The 20,076-nt window shown below is 38.4% G+C and overlaps 1 protein-coding gene across 7 annotated transcripts in view; it reads right to left on the bottom strand.

Moving 5' to 3' along the window:
* The window catches only part of GRIK2 (glutamate ionotropic receptor kainate type subunit 2), a 603,576-nt gene that overhangs the window by 110,432 nt on the left and 473,068 nt on the right, over window positions 1-20,076 (bottom strand). For all 7 annotated transcript variants that reach the window (XM_043542704.1, XM_037894531.2, XM_007059389.4 and 4 more), the window contains one exon: window positions 18,300-18,517. In XM_043542704.1, coding sequence (XP_043398639.1) covers window positions 18,300-18,517 — 218 coding nt within the window. The remainder of the gene's footprint in view (window positions 1-18,299; window positions 18,518-20,076) is intronic.

Below are 20,076 nucleotides of genomic sequence, written 5' to 3'. Positions count from 1 at the left end.
GAAAACTAGAGTGCCTGATGAGGCAATTCCATTCAATGGCACCGTTTCCTTTTTCACAAAAGGGAGTGTAGTAAAATAGCAGTTTGTTTCCTATACCTTCATGAGAAAGTCTCTATGCAAATTATGGAGATGAACACGTAGACATCTTATGTATAATAAAGTGTGTATGCTGGAGGGAAAGAGTGTTTGTTCCTTTTGTGCTAAACCCCTGCCTATGTGAAATTATGCAAATATTGAATGTAGATTTGGTTTTGAATTTGTTACTCAAATAAATCATTATTCCATATCTTATGTATAATATCCATAACAAAATGCAAAGAGCTGATCCAGTTCTCTTTAGAAATGATCCTAAAAATTAGTTATTACTCAAACAATGTGATTCATCAATAAACTTATTATAAATCTCTCTTAAATGCATAATAGTGAACTGTTATATCCCAGCATTCAGGGTTTTTTTTTCATTAAATAATACAGAAGTCAAACCAGAATTCTTTAGTTATAAAAAAATAAAGGTGGTACATCTCTCAAGAACTAAACTCATTATATATTTCATTAGATTATTCTAACATACTCTTTACAAAGAAAAGTATTGCGGCAGGAGAATAAAAATGAAGCAAATAGTCATGGCAAATCTTCTACAATGTTGTGATATGCATGAACATCACAAAGCTTAAGAAAGTACATGTTTCCTTGCACTAAAATGAAGGACAATTATGGAATGGTTTAGTTCAGAACTGTTGAACTTCACTGGTATTTTGATTGGTCTGGCATTTTGGTTCTGCTTGGATAAACATTTTAATCTTAGTCAAACCTGCTGAATTTATAAAATCTGGCTTAAAAACAGAAAGAATGGACTATTTTTATGAGATTTCAGGTACTACAAACTCAAACAGTCACATTTCATTCTACAAATAATCATGCTTGGCTTGTACTGTTTGCTTTCAGTTATGCTTTTAGAGCCTAATTCTGGTATTCCTGACATTGTAAATCAAGGCTAATTCAATCCATTAAAGTGAGTAAAGTTACACCAGCATTAAATCTTTGTAAGTGAAATCAGAATCAATGCCCTTAAATTGTAACAGGGCAGGGGCATATTATGTATTTGGAACTGATCTACTATTCAGGTACTACTCCACCATATATTTTACATCAGTCTTTCAATGACTAATTACAAAAAAAATAATACTTCCAACTGCCAGGCCACAGCCCAGAGTAACTCAAAAACAGTCTCTCCCAGGATTTCAGCTATTTTATCTTCGGTCTCAGCCTGTAATCTGGAATTTAAAAGGTTTGTGAAAATGGAAAATAACGAAAGAGAGAGTGTAGTTCAGCACCTTCCAAAAGGTTTTAGATATGAGCAGTTATTAAGGTATTTTTCAGAGTGGGTTCTTAGTTTTCCCAAGTCAGTTCTCCCATCTTTAATTGTACTGAAAATATACAAAGAGTGAATAGAAATTGATTATACATTTTTTAGGAGGATTTGATTTTCCTATAGTGAAAATATAAATGTTTAATATATATATATATTTGGCTCTCTCCTGCTGCTATGTATTTCTCCCTTTTTTTGTATGTTTCTTTTCACAGTACAGTCCAAACTAATTTCCAATTATACTTGATAAGAAAATATAATAATAGTAATGTTTTGTTTTGCTTTAAAGCTTCCCAAGTGCAATTTTAAAAATGGGTGTACAAACTATTATGAAATTTATTCATTTGCTTATATTTGTTGTTGCTGTCTTTAACCCAGAGGATCTGTTTTAAATAACGGTCCTTCTCCTAGCAAATGAAATCACTGACACTAAATGTCACAATGATTGAATAGTTGCAACTTAAATGACATAGCAGTTTTGGAAAACAAAATGCTCTATTCATAGCTGGAAAGGGGGGAAGGGGTATTTAAAAGTGCTAGGCTGTACATATCCTTAGATTTTTCAGCTTCCCTTGATTAATTCCTACCCTGCTTTTAATAATTCATTTGACCAATTTGCTGGACTATATCCTTCAATTTACAGGATCTGGCACCTAAAAATATCAAGCTTACTACATGCTTTCAAAAAAAATATGCAAACTGTGTTACATTAGCAGTGCACACATCAAAAACCTACACCTGTCACCCTAATTTAATCTCATAAAAAAATTCATTGAACTGATAAAAAGTAAAACAAAAAAAACAAAAAAAAAAAAGGAAGAAGAAGCTATGCAGCAAGTGACATAGCTACATCTGCCCTGCTGGTGGAAGATAAATGTTTTCAAGTTCTTAATATGATCAAGCAGATGGGATCACATGGGCAGAGCAAAATCATGGATGTATGCTTGCTTTTAGTTCTTCTGTGTTTAGTTTTGCAATACAATGCTTTCACAGTTACTGGTTTTCTGGTTAATAATAGGACTGTCAATTAATCACAAGTAATTCACGTGACTAACTCAAAAAAATTAAAAGCAATTAATCGCACTGTAAAACAACAGAATACCAACTGAAATTTATTAAGTATTTTTGGATTTTTCCTACATTTTCAAATATATTGATTTCTATTACAACATAGAATATAATGTGTACAGTGCTCACTTTATATTATTTTTGATTACAACTATTTGCACTGTAAAAATGATAAAAGAAATAGTATTTTTTCAATTCACCTCATAGAAGTACAGTAGTGCAATCTTTATTGTGAAAGTGTAATTTACAAATGTAGATTTTTGTTTGTTTGTTACATAACTGCACTCAGAAACAAAACAATGTAAAGCTTCAGAGCAACGGTTCTCAAACTTCATTGCACCGCAACCCGCTTCTGAGAACAAAAATTACTACATGACCAGGACGGGGACCAAAGCCTGAGCCTGCCTGAGCCTTGCCACCCCAGGCAAGAGGGCCAAAGCCCAAGCCCTGCCACCCCAGGTGGGGGGGGGAGGAAGGGGGGCAAAGCCAAAGCCCCAGGCCCCAGCAAGTCTAATGCCAGCCCTGGTGACCCCATTAAATTGGAGTCGCAACCCACTTTGGGGTTGCTGAGAACCGCTGTTTTAGAGCCTACAAGGCCACTCGGTCCTACTTCTTGTTCAGCCAGTTGCTGATGCATCCGATGATGAAAATAAACATGCATTGGTCTGCACTGCTTTGGATGGTTATCAAGCAGAACCCGTGATCAGCATGGACGCATGTCCCCTAGAATGGTGGTTGAAGCATGAAGGGAATTATGAATCTTTAGTGCACCTGGCACATAAATATCTTGCGATGCCAGCTACAACAGTGTCATGCAAATGCCTGTTCTCACTTTCAGGTGACATTGCAAACAAGAAGTGGGCAGCATTGTAACCAAATTTGTCTGTCTGAGCTATTGGCTGAAGTAGGACTGAATGGACTTGTACCCTCTAAAGTTTTACATTGTTTTATTTTTGAATGCAGTTATTTTCATATATAATTCTACATTTGTAAGTTCAACCTTCATGATAAAGAGATTGCACTACAGTACTTGTATTAGGCGTATTGAAAAATACTATTTATTTTGGTTTTTACAGTGCAAATATTTGTAATAAAAGTAAATATAAAGTGAGCACTGTACATTTCATATTCTGTGTAACTGAAATAAATATATCTGAAAATGTAGAAAACATCCCAAAATATTTAAATAAGTGGTATTCTATTATTGTTTAACAGCGCGATTAATCACACAATTAAGATATTTTTTTAATCGCTCGACAGTCCTAGTTAATAATAATGGTTCTTGATAGAAATGACCAAACTTGTCTTGTTAAAATATGACACATGCACACAACACAAAATTTCAATTCTATCCAAAACTGAAATGTTTGCTTAAATGTGGTTGTTATTGTTTCCCCCCTCTCTCTTGTTTTTATTTGCATATGAACTCCAAGTCCTGTCCCCCTTGCCCTTATCCCCCGTGTCTCTCTCTCTCTCTGTAACCTGTTCTTATGAAATTTCTAGCTCAGAGGCCTGATCCGCCAAACACACACTTCACCAGGACTATTCACAAGTAAGGTTACTCATATGTGTTAAGTGTTTTCAGGATAAGGTTCAAACTTGCAAACCCAAGAAGTCTGGTTAGCTCAGATAAGCATTCAAACTTGTGGATGCTTAGCCTAACAGAACCTGTGAATGCCATGGTGAATTTAGATCCTTATTCTACTTTTAAATACTATTTTTTATTTAAAATTACAAGAACAGTAGCAAGAGCCATGGCTGGTAAAAGGTTTGGCTCCCACTGTTTTAATACATTACAGAAAACTGACTAAATATTGAGCTGCTTGAGTCGACTGTGACAGGTTAGGAATATATTGCACAGGGAGTTCAGCCAAATATACCCTCAGAGCCTTAAAATTCAAAAGAAGAACTTTAAAATAAAAGGATTTGCATAGGGTACAGACTTGAAAAGTTATTGTAATATAATTTGACTAGATCAGAACAAATTCAATTTCTAACTCATGGGAAATCCCAATATTTCAACATTTTTTTTTCATCCTGAATCGGATGAAATGTTGAAATATTGAAATTTTTCACGGAAGGGAAATTTCTGAAGGATCTGACTCTGAAGGCTACTCATATAGCAGGATCACACTGCAGAGCAGACTGGTTGAGTCAAGAGACAGTTCATCCTGGAGCATGTTTCTGAATCAGACAGAGACAGATCAGTTTTGATTGGGAAATGAGGAAACATTTGTTTCAACATTTTCAATTGAAATGAAACATTTTGACATCCTGATGTTTCATTTCAGTTTGTTGAACTGACTGACTCTTAGTTTCAAGTCAGTTCAACATTAAAGTCCATTCCCCTATTGTATTGCTTTGCCTCATGGGAGTCAAAGTTCAGTTTGATTGCTGCCTCCATTCTCCCAATAGGACAGGCTCTGTGGCTAGCCTACATCTCTGTATCGCACATGATGCACTTGCAGCCATGTAACTCCAATGATGCACCACTCTGGTCCATCAGAAGGAAGTCTGTGTTGCATCATGGGATAGGTATTCTGGCCACAGAACCCAGTATATAAGAGAGAATAGAGACTCAAACAACAACTCCCATGAGCCAATAGTCCACAGCTGAGAAATACAATTCAATGTTGGATTGATTTGAAGCAAGATATTTTGGGTGAGTTCAATAATCTGAAATAGACTAATTGGGGTCAAACCCACCTGAAACAAAATATTTCATTTCAATTTCCCAGACAGAAAATCAAAACATATTTGGGAAATTGAAATGTTGTCAAGGAAAGTTTTAATTTTGCAGAAACTGCACTTTCTGTCAGAAAATCATTGTGATGGAAAATTTTTGACTAGCTGTAGTTATGACCCCTACGTTCCCACTAAAATATGTTGCTGCATTTGAATAATTTGTAGTCTTCATATACAGTAGACCAGAACACCAGAAAAACAAAGAATTTCAATAATATCATTAAACTGGCTAAAAACACATTTTAAGCATTCTAAACTGTTTTTACTGAACAGTGGCTGCTCTCTTGCTTTTCTCAGCTGGGAGGCATTGTGGCCTAGTGGACAGAACACTGCACTCGGACTCAAGAAACTTAGATTCTAATCCCAATTCTGCCACTAGCCTACTGGGTTCCCTGGGGCAAACAATTTGCCTATTTTTGCCTCAGTTTCCCCATCTATAAAGTGGAGATAATGCTTTGTAAAGCATTACAAAGGAGTGCTTTGTAAAGTACTTTGAGATCTACTGATGAAAAGCTAAATAGTATTATTTTGTTATTAAAATATAATTTTAGTAATACAGTACACCTTCGCTATAACACCCTTCATTATTACAAACCTCCGCCCTTAATAAACCCAATCCCTGGATCCCAACTACAGTTCAGTACTGTTTAAAAAAAAAGGGGAGGGGTGTTGCACATGTTTGTACAATTTCTATTCAGGGTTGAGTCCAAGAGCAAAAACTTAAGGAGTGGGCCACAACCCAGGTTGAAGCTGAAGCCCCAGTGGTGGTGCAACTTTGGGGGCTGACAGCCACGAGCCCTGCTGCTGTGCAGGCTAATAGCCAGGAGCCCAGATGCTGTGGGGGTGGTCAGCTGGGAGCCCGGAACCTGGCTGCTGTGGTGACTGACAGCCAGAACCACTCTACCTGCAGCTGAAAACACAGAGGTCACCTAAAATCTCCCTCCCTGACCAACTTGTAGCCATAGTTTTTAATATTATTAATAATAATAATTAGTTAATTTAGCTAACACCTTTATTCAAGATGACTTCATTAACTTACTCCAGCATTTTATGGTTCATTTTGATTGTCCTTTCACTATAATGAACCCTTGGCTATAACGAACAAAAGGTTGTATTCTGACAGTGAGGGTGTATTGTATAAGATGAATTAGATGTCACTCCAATTATAAACCTAGAACTAAAGCAATAGTCAGACTCTTAATACTTTGAACCTCTCACCAGTCCCAGCAAAGATAAATGTACCATTAGCATCTCAAAAATAAATCATATTTTTGCTCTCAAGAGCTATAAGTCAAGGTCAGTGTATTGTTGGTTTTACATTGATAGATGGTATAGCTTTAACTTTTCAAGTGATGTCAGATTTAACAGGAACTTCAGGGCAGAGTGATAAAAGCCTAACATGATTCAGACAACAATGGCAGGAATCAATATTAAGTTTGAAAACTTGAAGTTCCAGTGGATGGAAAATTGAAGGGATAAAGATAAGGATGAACAGGCATAATACTAACTGAAAATAGCAATAATGGTAAGGTAAGGCATTTAGAAATTGAACTGATAACCTAGAAAATAAATTCAAATTAAGAAATATTAGATTAGTATGCTAAGGAAATTGACACAACTCTGCTCAAGGGATAGGACACCTCAAAGTGCATCTTCACAAAGTCCATTCAATCCTCGTGTCTCCAAAGCCATTGTGAGCTGATTTCAGGAGCTAAGTAAAGACTGAGCTGATAAATGAAAAGATCAGGAAATTTTAAGCCTTTTTAATTCTGAAAAGTTCAAAATCTAAATTATTTCTTAATGTTTAGAGATGCCTTGTGTGATGCAGCTGCACATGCAATTTCCATTACGTCAAAGTGTCTCTTATAATTCCATAGCAACACAAGTTTTCTGACTAAAATACTGGACATGAGTTTTTGCATCTATAATAAACTAAGTTTAGTGCCTCTAGCTATCAAGGAACACAAGCTGCTTGAGAACAGCTAGATATTACCATAAAATAAATTAACAAACAAAATTGTTGCTTCCCTACAGCCAAGAGAAAAGCTTCAGCAGTTCAACCATGGAGGTTTGGGGGGGAATAACTCTCCGGGCAGAGTTAGTTAAAAGTCCATGTACAACAGGAACTAGTCTTGGAGCTTCTTTGCCAGATAAGGCAGAGAGAGAGAGAGCTATATGACCATCCCATCAAATCATTGGAATCGTTTGATGCTATTCTTCTCTCACAAAAAGTTCCTTCAGGGATGAGGCTGTCTCTCTGTGTCAGAAAATGTGCACAGATTACACAGGACAAGAGGCTTCTTTCAGTCATTTCATACTGATATTTCTCAAAGCTTTGGAAGATTCTCTTTAAGGAAGGAACGTAAATGTCTCCTACACCTAAAAAAGAGAAACTCTCTACTTTATCAGAGACGATCAGTTAGACATCAAAACCATAATTCTAATGTCAAATCTTCAAAGGGTTTGCAGCTGTATTTCCTATGTTTTATAGACCCTGCAGGGTCAGGCAAGTTCAGTCCTCGAATGATTGAATGAATTAATCAAATGCAAGCATTTCAAGATGGTTGCATTGAGGTCGTATATCACAGTAGTTGATCAAGGGGATTACTTCGCATTTATTGATTTGCATGATGCATATTCCCATATCAGAAAGCCAACATCACTTACACTAATATGTGCTGCACAAAATCTTTCACTCTCCCCATGACCACAAAAAGTTACAACCTTAAGAAAACAACAACAAAATTTACTTAATACCTGCTCTGAACTGGTTGACAATGATATTTGGGAAATCACCTCAAAAAAAAAATCAAGACAAATCAATACCCAGTAGCTGCTAGCAAGTATAAAAGAAATCACTAAATTCCTTGCTGAATTTCATCACTTAGGTGCTGTAACGTTTGACTCCCTGCTTGGGAAAGAATAGAAAAAGGACCAAGTGTATTTGTACAAAAGCAAAAGAAAAAAACTTGCACCTGTTTGGTCTGATATCCTCGTACAGATAAATATCTGAGTATGGCATCATGCATGTGTTCGGATGATAGGACTCAGGACAAAATTTTCTCAAATATCAGGAATCAGTATGGTCCAAGTTAAGCACCAAAAATACAGCAAAATACTATTTGAATTAATGGAAAATACTGAAATCTGATAAAAAGGCTATCCATGTCAGAGCCAGCTTGTGTGATTATCACCATAAATGAATCTTCAAAAGGATAGGTAACATATCTCGACAAGCATTCTGTTCAGACCAATGAGTAAAAGAAGAGGGAAATGTACCAGTGTTACAGGATTCAAGATGGTGAGCAGAGCAATTCTGGCACTGAAAATATTTCTTACACACAAAGCAATGCTAATGCAGTTGGACAACACCTCAGCAGTATCATATATAAACTGACAAGGCAGAACCAAAAGTTCATCCCTGCTAATGAATAGAGGCTCTCAGGTGGCTTCAATGGGCAGGATCTGACTCTGAGGGCTGCTCATACAGCAGGATCACACCATGCAGCAGACTGGTTGAGCCAAGAAACAGTTCATTCTGGAGTACGGTTCCTGAGTCAGAGCCAGACTGAGACATAGATCAAATTTGCAATCTTTGGGTTGGTTACCCAGAGACTGATCTCTTTGCTTTGAAAAAACAAAGCAAAACTCAGTGTTTTATCCCCCATTTTGAGAGCAGGTCATGTTCCCAATACATACATTCCCAGTTTCCCAAATAACCCCTCAACTTCGAAAGTGCCCATTACATAATTACACCTATTACATCTGTTCCTTTTTGGAGTTAAAACATTCTCTGTGGTTCTAGTCCTATTCCCTTTCTTCCCTCACTCATTGTTGGAGGACAGAGAGTAAGGGGAAAAAGCTGAAAAGGAAAGAAGAATGGGGACAGTGTGGACATTATTCTTGCCCTCTTCCCCAGTGGTTAAAGAGCACCAGAACACTTCCAAAGAGAGAAAAGGTGTTTGGGGAGGTCTCAGATTAAATGTACAGAATTAATGTTGCATGGCAATTGGGAGGTTAAGCTGAGTGAGGACATGGTGATGAATAAACTCTCTTGCTCATAGGTTCTTATCAGAACGTACAGTCCCGTTTTCCTTTTACAAGTGGCCCAACTAGCAGACCTTGAGGAAACATTGCAGGTGAGAGGGATGGAGGGGGGGTAACAGAATGGCACTAAGACCTATCGGGTAACACAAAAGTCTACACTAGAAAACTAGCCCATCCTTGGAGACCAGTTTGCACTGCAGAAGTATCAGCAATTACAGCACGATTCAACTCCCCACCTTCCACTTCCCAAACATATACACAGTGTCCAGGCACTTGTACCCACTTCCTTAAGACAATCTACTGACAGGTGTGTTCTGTGCCAGTTTACAGGAGCAGGTAAAGATTAAACTGTAGCTGACTCAAACCAGAGTTTAACAAAGCTCCTACTTTGCTTCTTCTCAGGAGCATCTATACCTACATCTTCCCCTCAACAAGACAGAAGGGTTTTTTCCTTACCTTTCCAAGATCTGTCAACAGCTGTCATGAGCTCATGAGTATCACATTATGATTGCACTTCCTTCGTGAGCTAGCTAGCAAAGAAACAACATCTAGGGCAAGGACTTTTGACTACAAGATCCAGAGAAAAGCTGATTGTCACCTTGTTTAGCCCTAATTTGTCATCAGTCTTTCTCTGGAGATATCACAATTTGATTTGTTAGTCTCTGCACTTCCAGGTCTATCTAATGATAGTCAACAACTTAAATGATGGATGACATACTTTGGGTTTGGGTGTTTTTTTTTTTAGCTTTTGTATGCAGCAATTAAAGTAAATTAAAACAGATGGTTACAGTCAGGTCATGTTGTTTTATGGTGCCCCATACCCTTAGGAAGACCACCATCATCCAGGGTATGTTACACCACAAATGAAGGTGTGAGGACAGCATGGGTAGGCATACTATGATGACTGATGTGTGTGTGTTGCCTTCCTCCTTATTCCTTCCTGCTCCCTGTTCCTGGTTGCTGCTCTCAGGACACAAGCGTTCCCGTTCCTGTTTCTTTGTGTGTGTGTTCATAGCACTGGGTGTGTGCAGTCACTCAGGGGCTGCTGCTGAAAATACCTGCTATTTGGATTGCTGTTTTGTTCAAACTGCTGCTGACATAACTGGTTCGTGGTTAATACGTGTTTCAATTGACCACCTAATTGCATGTCTTGCCTCAATTTCCTTGTGTTTTGGGATTGCGGCTCTGGGGTGCATCAGTGTGTAATGCACACCCATACTATCTTTAATGTAGCTGGTACAGGTAACTGTGGAAAACGAGGATATAGTAGTGAGGATGTGGTAGCATGGGCTAGCCATCCCAGTACAAGCCCATGAGACTCTGAATATGTACTGTACCCCAGTCCTGTGTACAGTACTGTACCAAAGTCCCTGCTACCATATCTACCTGCTGAAATTTGTGGTGCAGATGTTTCCTTATAGACACTCTAGAATAATGTACTTGGAGAATGAGTCCCTATTAGTATGAAAAGAAAGTTTGGAAATTGACCCTAATATCTAAGAATTGCTATTTTCATTCTATGCTGATTACAATTCTATTGTTCTTTGATGGTGGGAGACATCCATGACTATTAGTCAGGTTAGACTTTGGACTAGTCTGTTTTGCTAAAATGAGAGTTCTCTGTGGAGATCGACCTATAATTCCTTCCCCCATGAACATTTCAGGATAAGGAGGAAACAGATGGTACTTAAGCTGTGAAAATATTGATTCAGATGAACCCAATACAGAGGAGATTTTTCCAAATGTCAACTTTTTATTTGTTTTGGGTTCCTCCCCACCACATCCTCTTAAAAATAGCTAGTAGTGAATCTCTTCAACTGTTTATGTGATAAGTATTTTATTTATTATTGTAATTATTGTGAGTGATTAATCCTGTCTCTGCTGGAAAGCGATGTGTGTTTCATGGAGATCAATTTAAATACATTACTGCTATGTATAATATCAGGTTAAGTGTTGTATTTGGAGACAGGACATTTGATCCATTAGCCAATGAGAGTCCAATTAGCACCCACTGTATCCGCGAATGGTGTATGTATAAATGTCATTGTCCTTCTCTTTATTCTCCGCCAGCATGGAAGAACTGGCATTGTGTGATCTATTGATTTTATTCCATGGTAATAATATCCACAATCTGGGGTTGGGTTTTTTTTTGTTTTTTTTTAAATGAGCAGGACTGCAAGAAATAATAATTCTTTGAATCTGGAACTGTAGCCACAGCTTCATACATTGGGCCTACAAGCAAGCTGTCAGAGGAGTAGCAGATTGCAGTGAGTCTTCAGGATCAGACATGCATGACTGCACTGGCATGGCTTTTGGGGCATGTTATGGAATCAGCTGTTGCCACAACTCTGCTCTATAGAAATCCCTGCAGATCTTGATAGTGCATCAAGATAAGAATTATTTTGATTCTAGAACAGAGGCAATTTCTCCGAGTTGAGCAGGTTTGCCTAGAGGCATTTCCCCTGCTCCATACTGGTATAGACACCACATGAAAAGACAGGAACAGAATTTAGACTGGCCCATATACAGACTACAGCAGCCACATACTGTTATTAAAAAGAATTAGTAAACAGACAACAATGTTAGGGAAGTCTGTTGGAGGCAAAGTAGTGAAATTCTCTTTCTTGCTGTTTGGAATGTGCAAAGATCAAAGTCCAAAGATCAAATTGAAAAAAAATATGTAAAATGTTTGTTGTTTTTAAAATAGCTGAGACTGAACTTTTATATAAATTGTTGATTGCCTTATTTGGGCTTCCAGTTAAAGGATAACAGTTAAATGTTAAATAAATTTTGCACCTGCTAATTGCAGCACAGTATGAAATGTCAGCTAAATGGGAATGAAAAATTGCTCCCAAATCACAAAAACAATTCAAATAAAGATGGAAAAAGTGGCTTAGGAGAATCAAACTATATGAAAATCTGAACAGGCATGGATAAATTCTCCCTAACTAATGCATGTTTCCTCATTATTATAAACCAACTATCTATAAAGCCAAGGAAAACAATAATTGTTTGTGTCGGTATGAGAGTGTACAGCTAATAATAGAGTATGCACTTAAAGTACATTCCACTTTTAGAGCTCTTACTAGTAGAGATGGTAGGAAAATAGTATTTTCCCCATGGAAAATTTCAGCTTTTTGGCAAAATATTTCTACTGACAATTGAAATATTTTTTTTCGAAGTTGTGCTGTGGTGTCTCATGGGAATTGTAGTTCAGATGCTTTGCACTGCCACCCTTCTGTATTGTTCAGGCTCTCTGGCCAGACCACATTTCCCATGATGCATCACAATTAGGGCTGCTATGAAGCACCTTAACAAGATGACACCAAATGGTGCATTATCGAAGATGTCCGACCCACAGAGACTTGGAGCCTAAGGCACCTAAACGACAATTTCTAAGAGGCACTACGGCACCAGTTTAAATGGAAATGTTTTGATTTTCAGCCCAAAAGCATTGGGGTTTTAGTATTTCATTGACCTGTCAAAACTTTACATGGAAAGCAGACATTTTTTGTGAAAAATTTCATTTAGTCAAAAATCCTATTTTCTGACAAAAATCAGTTTTGATGGAAAATTTTCGACCAGCACTACTTACCAGTTCCATTGATATTCCCTATACAGATAAAAGGGAATGCTGCCAGAACGGCTATGCTCTCCAGAGCTAGGAAGAGATTTTTTAAGTGTGCCCACTGTACAAAGTGGAAATTAAGAACAGGAAAAGGTAGTTTGAGTATCATGAAAATTTCTCAACCATTAAATATTTTATACCAGGGCTAGCCTTCCAATGGAAAAGGAGGAAGCCACATTAGGCAGAGATGGCATGATAAACAAACAAAAGAGTAGAAAATATTCCTTAAAGAACAATTGCACACTATCAGGTGAGAATGACCAGATAACCAAAAGCTCTTTCCACTTCTCAGTTATATCAAACAATATTGAAATTATTCAATAAAAGGAGAACAGTGTTTGGAAAAACCCACTGAACCATTCAGGCACCAATACTGATTACATACATGTGTCACTCATCTGGAATGACTTTTACACACTTGCCCCTTCTGTCACTCTCTCAAATCATGCCAACTGAAATGTCACTCTAAGCCAGGCTGCAGGCAACAAGCAAGATTTTTCCTTTAGCTTCTTTTTCTGGCCTTCTGAGCAGCCAAAACTTCCCCTCCCTCCTGCTTTTCACTGCTCCTTTGGTCCCTCTGTAACTGTGAGTGCAGCCCAGTCCAGGAGGAATTAGAAAGAAGGAGGTAACCAGAACTCCTGATCTCTGGTCCTGAGCAGCAGCACATTCCACCCCCAAGAAACAACCATGAGGGAGGGATATAGAACAAAAAGGATTAAGAAGAAATTCAGGGAGATAAATGAGTTAAGATGGGAAGTGAGGAGGGGAGAGTGGATCATTATGGAAAGAGGGTTGTTTAATTTCAGTGTAGATTTCCGGGTTCGGGCTGGAGCCCAGGTTCTAGGACCCCACGAGCCTGAGTCAGCTGGCACAGGCCAGCCATGGGTGTCTAATTCCAGTGTAGACATGCCCTCTGCAGAGGCAAATTGGAGAAGGATGATCTTCTAGCTAATGCACAGGACTGGAAGTCAGGACTCGGGTTCATTCCCAGTCTGCCACTAATTTGCTGTGTGATCTTGTACAAGACATGTAATCATTCAGTGTCTCAGTTTCCCTCTCGGTAAAATTGGACTATCACATAGATCTACCTCCTAAAGAGCTGAAAATTCTAAAATTCCTGGGATGGAAGTACTGGCATTAACTTATTACAGTTAGATAGAGGAAGACAGACTGAATAAAAAACCTCTTGTTTCTTGTTATTTGTATTGCAGCAGAGCCTGAAAGTGCTGAACCGATGGGTCCCATTGTGCTAGGAGCTGTACAAACAGAGCAAGAGAAACTCTCTGCCTTTAACAATTTATAGTCTACAAGACAGGAAATGTGGGCACACAGATGTGAAATCACTTGCCCAAAGTCACAGAGAAACCCAGTGGCAGAGCCAGGAACAGAATCTAGGTCTCCTGAGTCTGTCTAGTACCCCTCATCCATTATGGTTAACTATGCTGCACAATTACATGCTCTCTCTCTCACACACACCCACACACACAAGCTCTGTGAATGCTTACCCTAGTTGGTGGATTTCTGAAGAATTTTGGCTTTCATTATTTTTTTTTAAATCCAACATTATGGATGCAAAAAGAAATCTCCCACCTGTGGACCACATGCAAACTGATGTGCTCTGGTGTTTTCTTTACTGAGTCTGGTGACAGAGTTATGCCAAGCAGCAGCATCGTGAAATTAATACAACCTGGGTCAGTTTCACAGCTGTTTCTCAGAAACCACAGGTAGCAATGAAACTATAAAGTGTAGATATACACTGCACATAAAGGATCATATCATTTTCAGGCTCCTACTGCTTGGGAAACCTCTGAGCACCAACAGAGTTAGTCACTGGCATTATTCATAGAAAAGAAAATCTAAAAAGCAAAGGCTGGGAGAGCAGCAATAGTGGAGACTCACCAAACTAGCAGCAGTTAGAAGACTTTGGAGATAAAATGCCTTAGCCTCCTCAGAGCAGCAAAGTGGCTCCAAGTGAGGGAAGACAGAAAATTCCTTCTTCCTTTCCAGATGCTTGAGGGAGACATACCTTCAGATTTATCAGATAACTACTAGACAAAAGATAATACGGAGGGCCTATACAGGCTCTGAGGACATCATGCTGATATAAATCCTAGCACCCTTCCTCTTCACATGAGCATGTTCCCTTGGGCTTAGTTGGTGAAATCTACCCATCCCAACACTCTCATCTTTTGTATCTTCTCTCTAGTAAGTTTAAATCCTCCAACCAATGTGTGTGTGTGTAGTCCCGGTTTAGGCTCTTCTAGACATAATGTTATTCTACATTAGCTCCCCCAAAATTGGCTGGGTTCCAAAGATATTAAAAGGAAGATTTCCGTGAGCTTTTATATCAATAATTTATGCTGAAATTACTGTCAATCTCAGGGCTGCTACTGTGCCTCACTGTGATTGGAGCTAATAGCTATTACCGGGATTTCATAGTTTCATTTAACATTAAGAAACCATCTGGAACTTTTATTTCATGCTAACACATAATGCCACAGTTGTGCTCAATATAGTCAGCAGCTTTATCTTGCTATAATGAGAGAGAAACACACATGCGCTGAATCAAATTATACCTTCAGTCATATTTGTGCATTTCTGCTGAAACCATATTTTCATAGAATTTAATGTCAGATCTAGTGTGACATCCTGCATAACACAGGCCAGAGATCCTCACATAGTCATCTCTGCATCAAACCCATAGCTTGTTTCACCTACATCTTATCTTTTCAGAATATATTCAGTCTTGACTTAAAGTTGAAAGGGGAGGAGAATCCATCACACCTTGAGGTTAGTAAGCCCTGGTACAAATTAAGCACCACTTCAGATACAATGTTGTAAATCCTCATTGACTCCAATAAATGTATTTACACCAGTGTAATTGAGAGCAGAATTTTACCCTAAATTTAACAACTGAGTCCTGTGCTCTGACCTCACTTTCCTTGTTCATCCTTGCTGAAGTGGTAGAATTCAATAACAATGTACTAGAAGCACTACAGAATTGTGTTTTCTGATGCTATGTTTCTGTTGTGTGCAGTCAAGTCTAGTACATTTCAAACTTTTATATGCCACTGAAGGGAAAACATTTCCATGCAAGAGATGCAGTCATTGCTCTGCTGACTGTAAAAGTTCTTCTGTTCTTGGAGGCAACATAGAGGCAGAAACAAGGAAATAAAGGAAGGAATGTGAGAATGATCAGAAACAAAACAGGATACATATTCAAACAGACGAACAACACACAGACGCACAAGAGAAGATGAGAAAGGTAAGTGTGAATAGAACGGGAAACAATAAGATTAATATATATGGGAGAAAGTATGCAGAGAAGAGACAAGAGGAGACAGAAAAAACAAGAAGAAGGAGAAATAGTGTCTGGAGAAGAAAGGAAAGTGTCATGTAGAATTTTTTTAAATAAAGAAAAAAGTTAAGGACAGACAGAGAAAAACAATGCTGGCAACTGGAGTCAAAGACACTGCTAAGTAAAAACTGTCTTCTAATATTTTAGAGTCCAGCCTTCCGATCTGAAGGAGTATAAGATCAAAGTTTTCTACCAGACTAAAAAGACATTGACGTCTGGTAGTGTTTTCTGGTAATGCAATAAATACCTTGTGTCATCTCTTTATGTCCTGGGACTTTAATCATTTTGGTATTTTAAAAATCTCAGTTTTTAAACTTTTTCTGAATGTTGTTTTATTGGATTGCTACACACATTTCCTGTCATAAAAGCAGCTCTAATGGATTAGTTACTTCCATCAATTTCTTCAGCTCCTTTTGAAAACAACTATTCTGTGGAAGCTATTCTGAACCTTCCGAACACATCCTCTGAGGCAACAGGCTTACAAAGTCCTCAGTCACTGAAATTTAATCAATTCTTATTTTCCAGGTGAAAGTTGAAAGTGAGAATACAGAATGTATGTACAGTAAAAGCTTTTTTATCTGGCATGCGTGCTTCCTCCGCCTGCAGGCGCCATCCCCGCAGCTCCCATTGGCCATGGTTCCCAGGCAATGGGAGCTGCAGAGCCAGCACTTGGGATGGGGCGCTGGCAGCATGCAGAGCCACCTCGCCATGCCTCCACCTAGGAGCAGCAGGGACAGTTCACCGCTTGCGAGGAGCCACCCAAGGTGCTGGATTCGGCACCTGAAACCCCTCCTGCACTCAAACCCACTGCCCTGAGCCCCCTCCTGGACTCAAACTCCCTCCCAGAGCCTGCGCCCCACACTGCCTCGTGTGCCCCAACCCCCAGCCCCGCACACACACACACACACGCAAACCCCCTATATCTTAGTTAACGGGAATTTTTCACTTACCGGCACCCCCCGTTTCCCAACATGCCAGATCCAAAAGCTTTTACTGTACTTACTTATATATGTATCACTACCATAAGATTAGATAATGATTTCTGAGCTCTTTCAGCTGAATAAATGGTGAAACTTTTACTCTATGCAGCTGAGTAAAGGGATGTAAAAGTGCCTTTAACTCACCCTTGGCACTGCCCAGATCTCTGGCCACTCCGTCAGTCCCAGTATAACACAAAAGCCTCAGGGCTTTTCTATATTATAGTGGCATGTAATGGCTCTTAAGTGATAATTATGGTCACTAAGGAACTCCAGAGCATAATGCATTTGCCAGGCCTGGAGTATGCCCCTGCACTGGGGAGCCATAGGAACCTCTTGCGCTGTCAAATCTGAAGGCCAATCTGATCTGGCCCAGCATATGTACTTAATGCTAATTTGTGCCAACCTAGATAACTGACGGAGCTGGGGAAGTGGCATTTCCTCTATCTCTAATCAGGCTTCAATTTAGCTAAAAATTAGCACTTTATATTGTCTGTTGAATCACCCTAGTCACAGGACAGAGGGCAGGGAGACGTTATATGAATCTGAGCTAGTCAAGATTCAGTTAGAAAGGTTCTTAGAAATGCAGTGTCCATAAGATTTGCCCAGCCCAGCTGTGATATTGATGACTGCAGTATCAGCATCTAGATATCTGAAGATAGATAGATATGTAATTAACTACGATAAAATTATTGACCTGATCCTGCAATCCCTATTCAAGCAAAACTCACACTCAGATCTAGCAACGGGAGATTCACCTGAGCGATTCGCCTCACCTCACTATTCTTGACTTACTTCATTAGAATACACTCAGCATGCTGAGGAAAAATCATCAGAAAGATCTAAGCAGCAGACACAAAGCCCTGCTTTTTTTTATTTTCAGGAGAAAATTTCAAGAAAAGGAAACTACCTTTTTTACTTTCATGAGAAATTGTATGTATGAACAAGATGTTTCTTTTGCTCTCTTGCAAACCCACAAAAATGGGTTTGACTGCAGTGGGAATCATCTCACATGCCATATCTCTACTCAGCAGGCTTAAGTGAAGGTTTTTTTACTTGCAGAATCATGTTTCAGCATTTTTTCCAATCAGAACATAAAGGGCCTACCTTGAAGAAAGTGATGGTTGCTCCATCTTCAACTGCACCATACTCTATCTTTGTCTGCTTGGCTAAATCATCAGCTGAATCAATGGGAGATTCCATGCGCTCCACTGTCAGAAAGGCGGCTAGGTTAGCAGTGTACGAGGAAATGATGATAAGTGTGAAAAACCACCAAATGCCTCCCACTATCCTGGTGGAGAGGGCTTTGGGCATAAGCTCAGAACCTAATGGAAATCAGGGGAGAAAGGTGAAACCAATGCACAGAAAACAATCCGCAAGCATTCGGCACTTTTTTGTCACAGTGTTGAGAACAAAATCACTGCACAAAAAATCTTTAAGCTACAGGCTTACATATTGCTTGTACAAACAAACACAACTGAAATGGAAAATTGGGACTGATTACACTTACAAGACAGATTTGGGGACTGTGGGAAACAAAGTATAGTAATGGGAGACTCAAAGTACAGTTTTGGTCTGAGATAATGTGCAACCCTATTTTTAATTTTTTGTTTTGGTTTCATGACAATGGAAAACAAAAAAGGCAAAAGCAGTAATTGGAACTGGATTGTCAAAAGAAGCTTTATACTAAAAAAAACTGGCAGCAGGCTTGAGCCTCTAAATTAATAATAATACTTACTGTAGCCCATCTACTGTGCTTATTCTTCAAAGTACTTAAAGATTAATTAAGCAGTTCATAAAAAACTTTTTTGATGAAAGAAAAATATGTTGTTGCTGAAAAAAGCAGATACAAATCCGAGAATTTCAACTCCCCAAAACCATAAGAATCTTGACTTCTGCCACTTCTGTTGTAATAAAGTCTCGTTTAGCAATTTCTCAGATAAAAGAAAACATCTCCCATCTCTATAATTAGCCCACAATTTCAGATAAACATGGGTGGCTGTGCCACACATTTAACTTGATAGAGCAGCAATGACAATATTAGACTGTTATGCATAAAGTAGATAAAGATAGATTATAATGCAATGCTGGAGTTGCCTGCTCATGGCACTAAAGAATGGACAGGGTGCCACACATTGTATGGTAATTTGCATAATTATTAATGCCAATTTAGAGCCTAATGAGACAATTTGTAGCACATGAGCTCCTCTTGTGCTTAATTATTATGAACAGGGAAAAATGGAATTCAGTTTACTTAATTTGCACCAGAAATATATTTGTAAACTGGCATGTATGGATTTTTTTCCCATTAAATTATAGCTAATAATCATAAGGTAAACAATTTCAAGTTTTGCCATAAACAAAACATATAAAAAAACTTTGAGAAGTATATATGCATTTTTTAAAGAAATAGTTTAGCAATATTGATATGTCATTGAAATAAAGTATTAGGGTTTTTTTAGTCAATTAACAGATTTTTATTACTACTTGGGTAAAATGGAATGAAGGCAAGATGGACTATTTTATTCCTGATAAATTATGTTGTTTATATTAGATTAATTAAAGAACTGGTCCAGCAAGGTAACACATCTTCAGATAAATGTAGGTTGTGCCAAACTTTCAACGTCAATTCAACAAAAAAGAAAAAGAAAAAAAGTGGTATCATGACTGGACTATTTGATCCAAAACAGTCCATCTTACCCTGCAGTTCATCTTACCCTTGCTGTTTCAAACAAAAAAAGGTGACAGACTTGGGCATGATAGCCAACTCCAGTGCCAGACTCTGCCTACAACTCTGCAAGGAAAAAAGTAGAAAAGTACCTTTCTGATGTAGTCGCTCCTAGGCCCTGTCAGTCAGACACTTAGACACCATAACACTACAATA

Source organism: Chelonia mydas, chromosome 3 (genome assembly GCF_015237465.2).
Source record: "Chelonia mydas isolate rCheMyd1 chromosome 3, rCheMyd1.pri.v2, whole genome shotgun sequence".
Lineage (NCBI taxonomy): Eukaryota > Metazoa > Chordata > Testudines > Cheloniidae > Chelonia > Chelonia mydas.
This window is presented reverse-complemented; position numbering and strand designations above follow the sequence as displayed.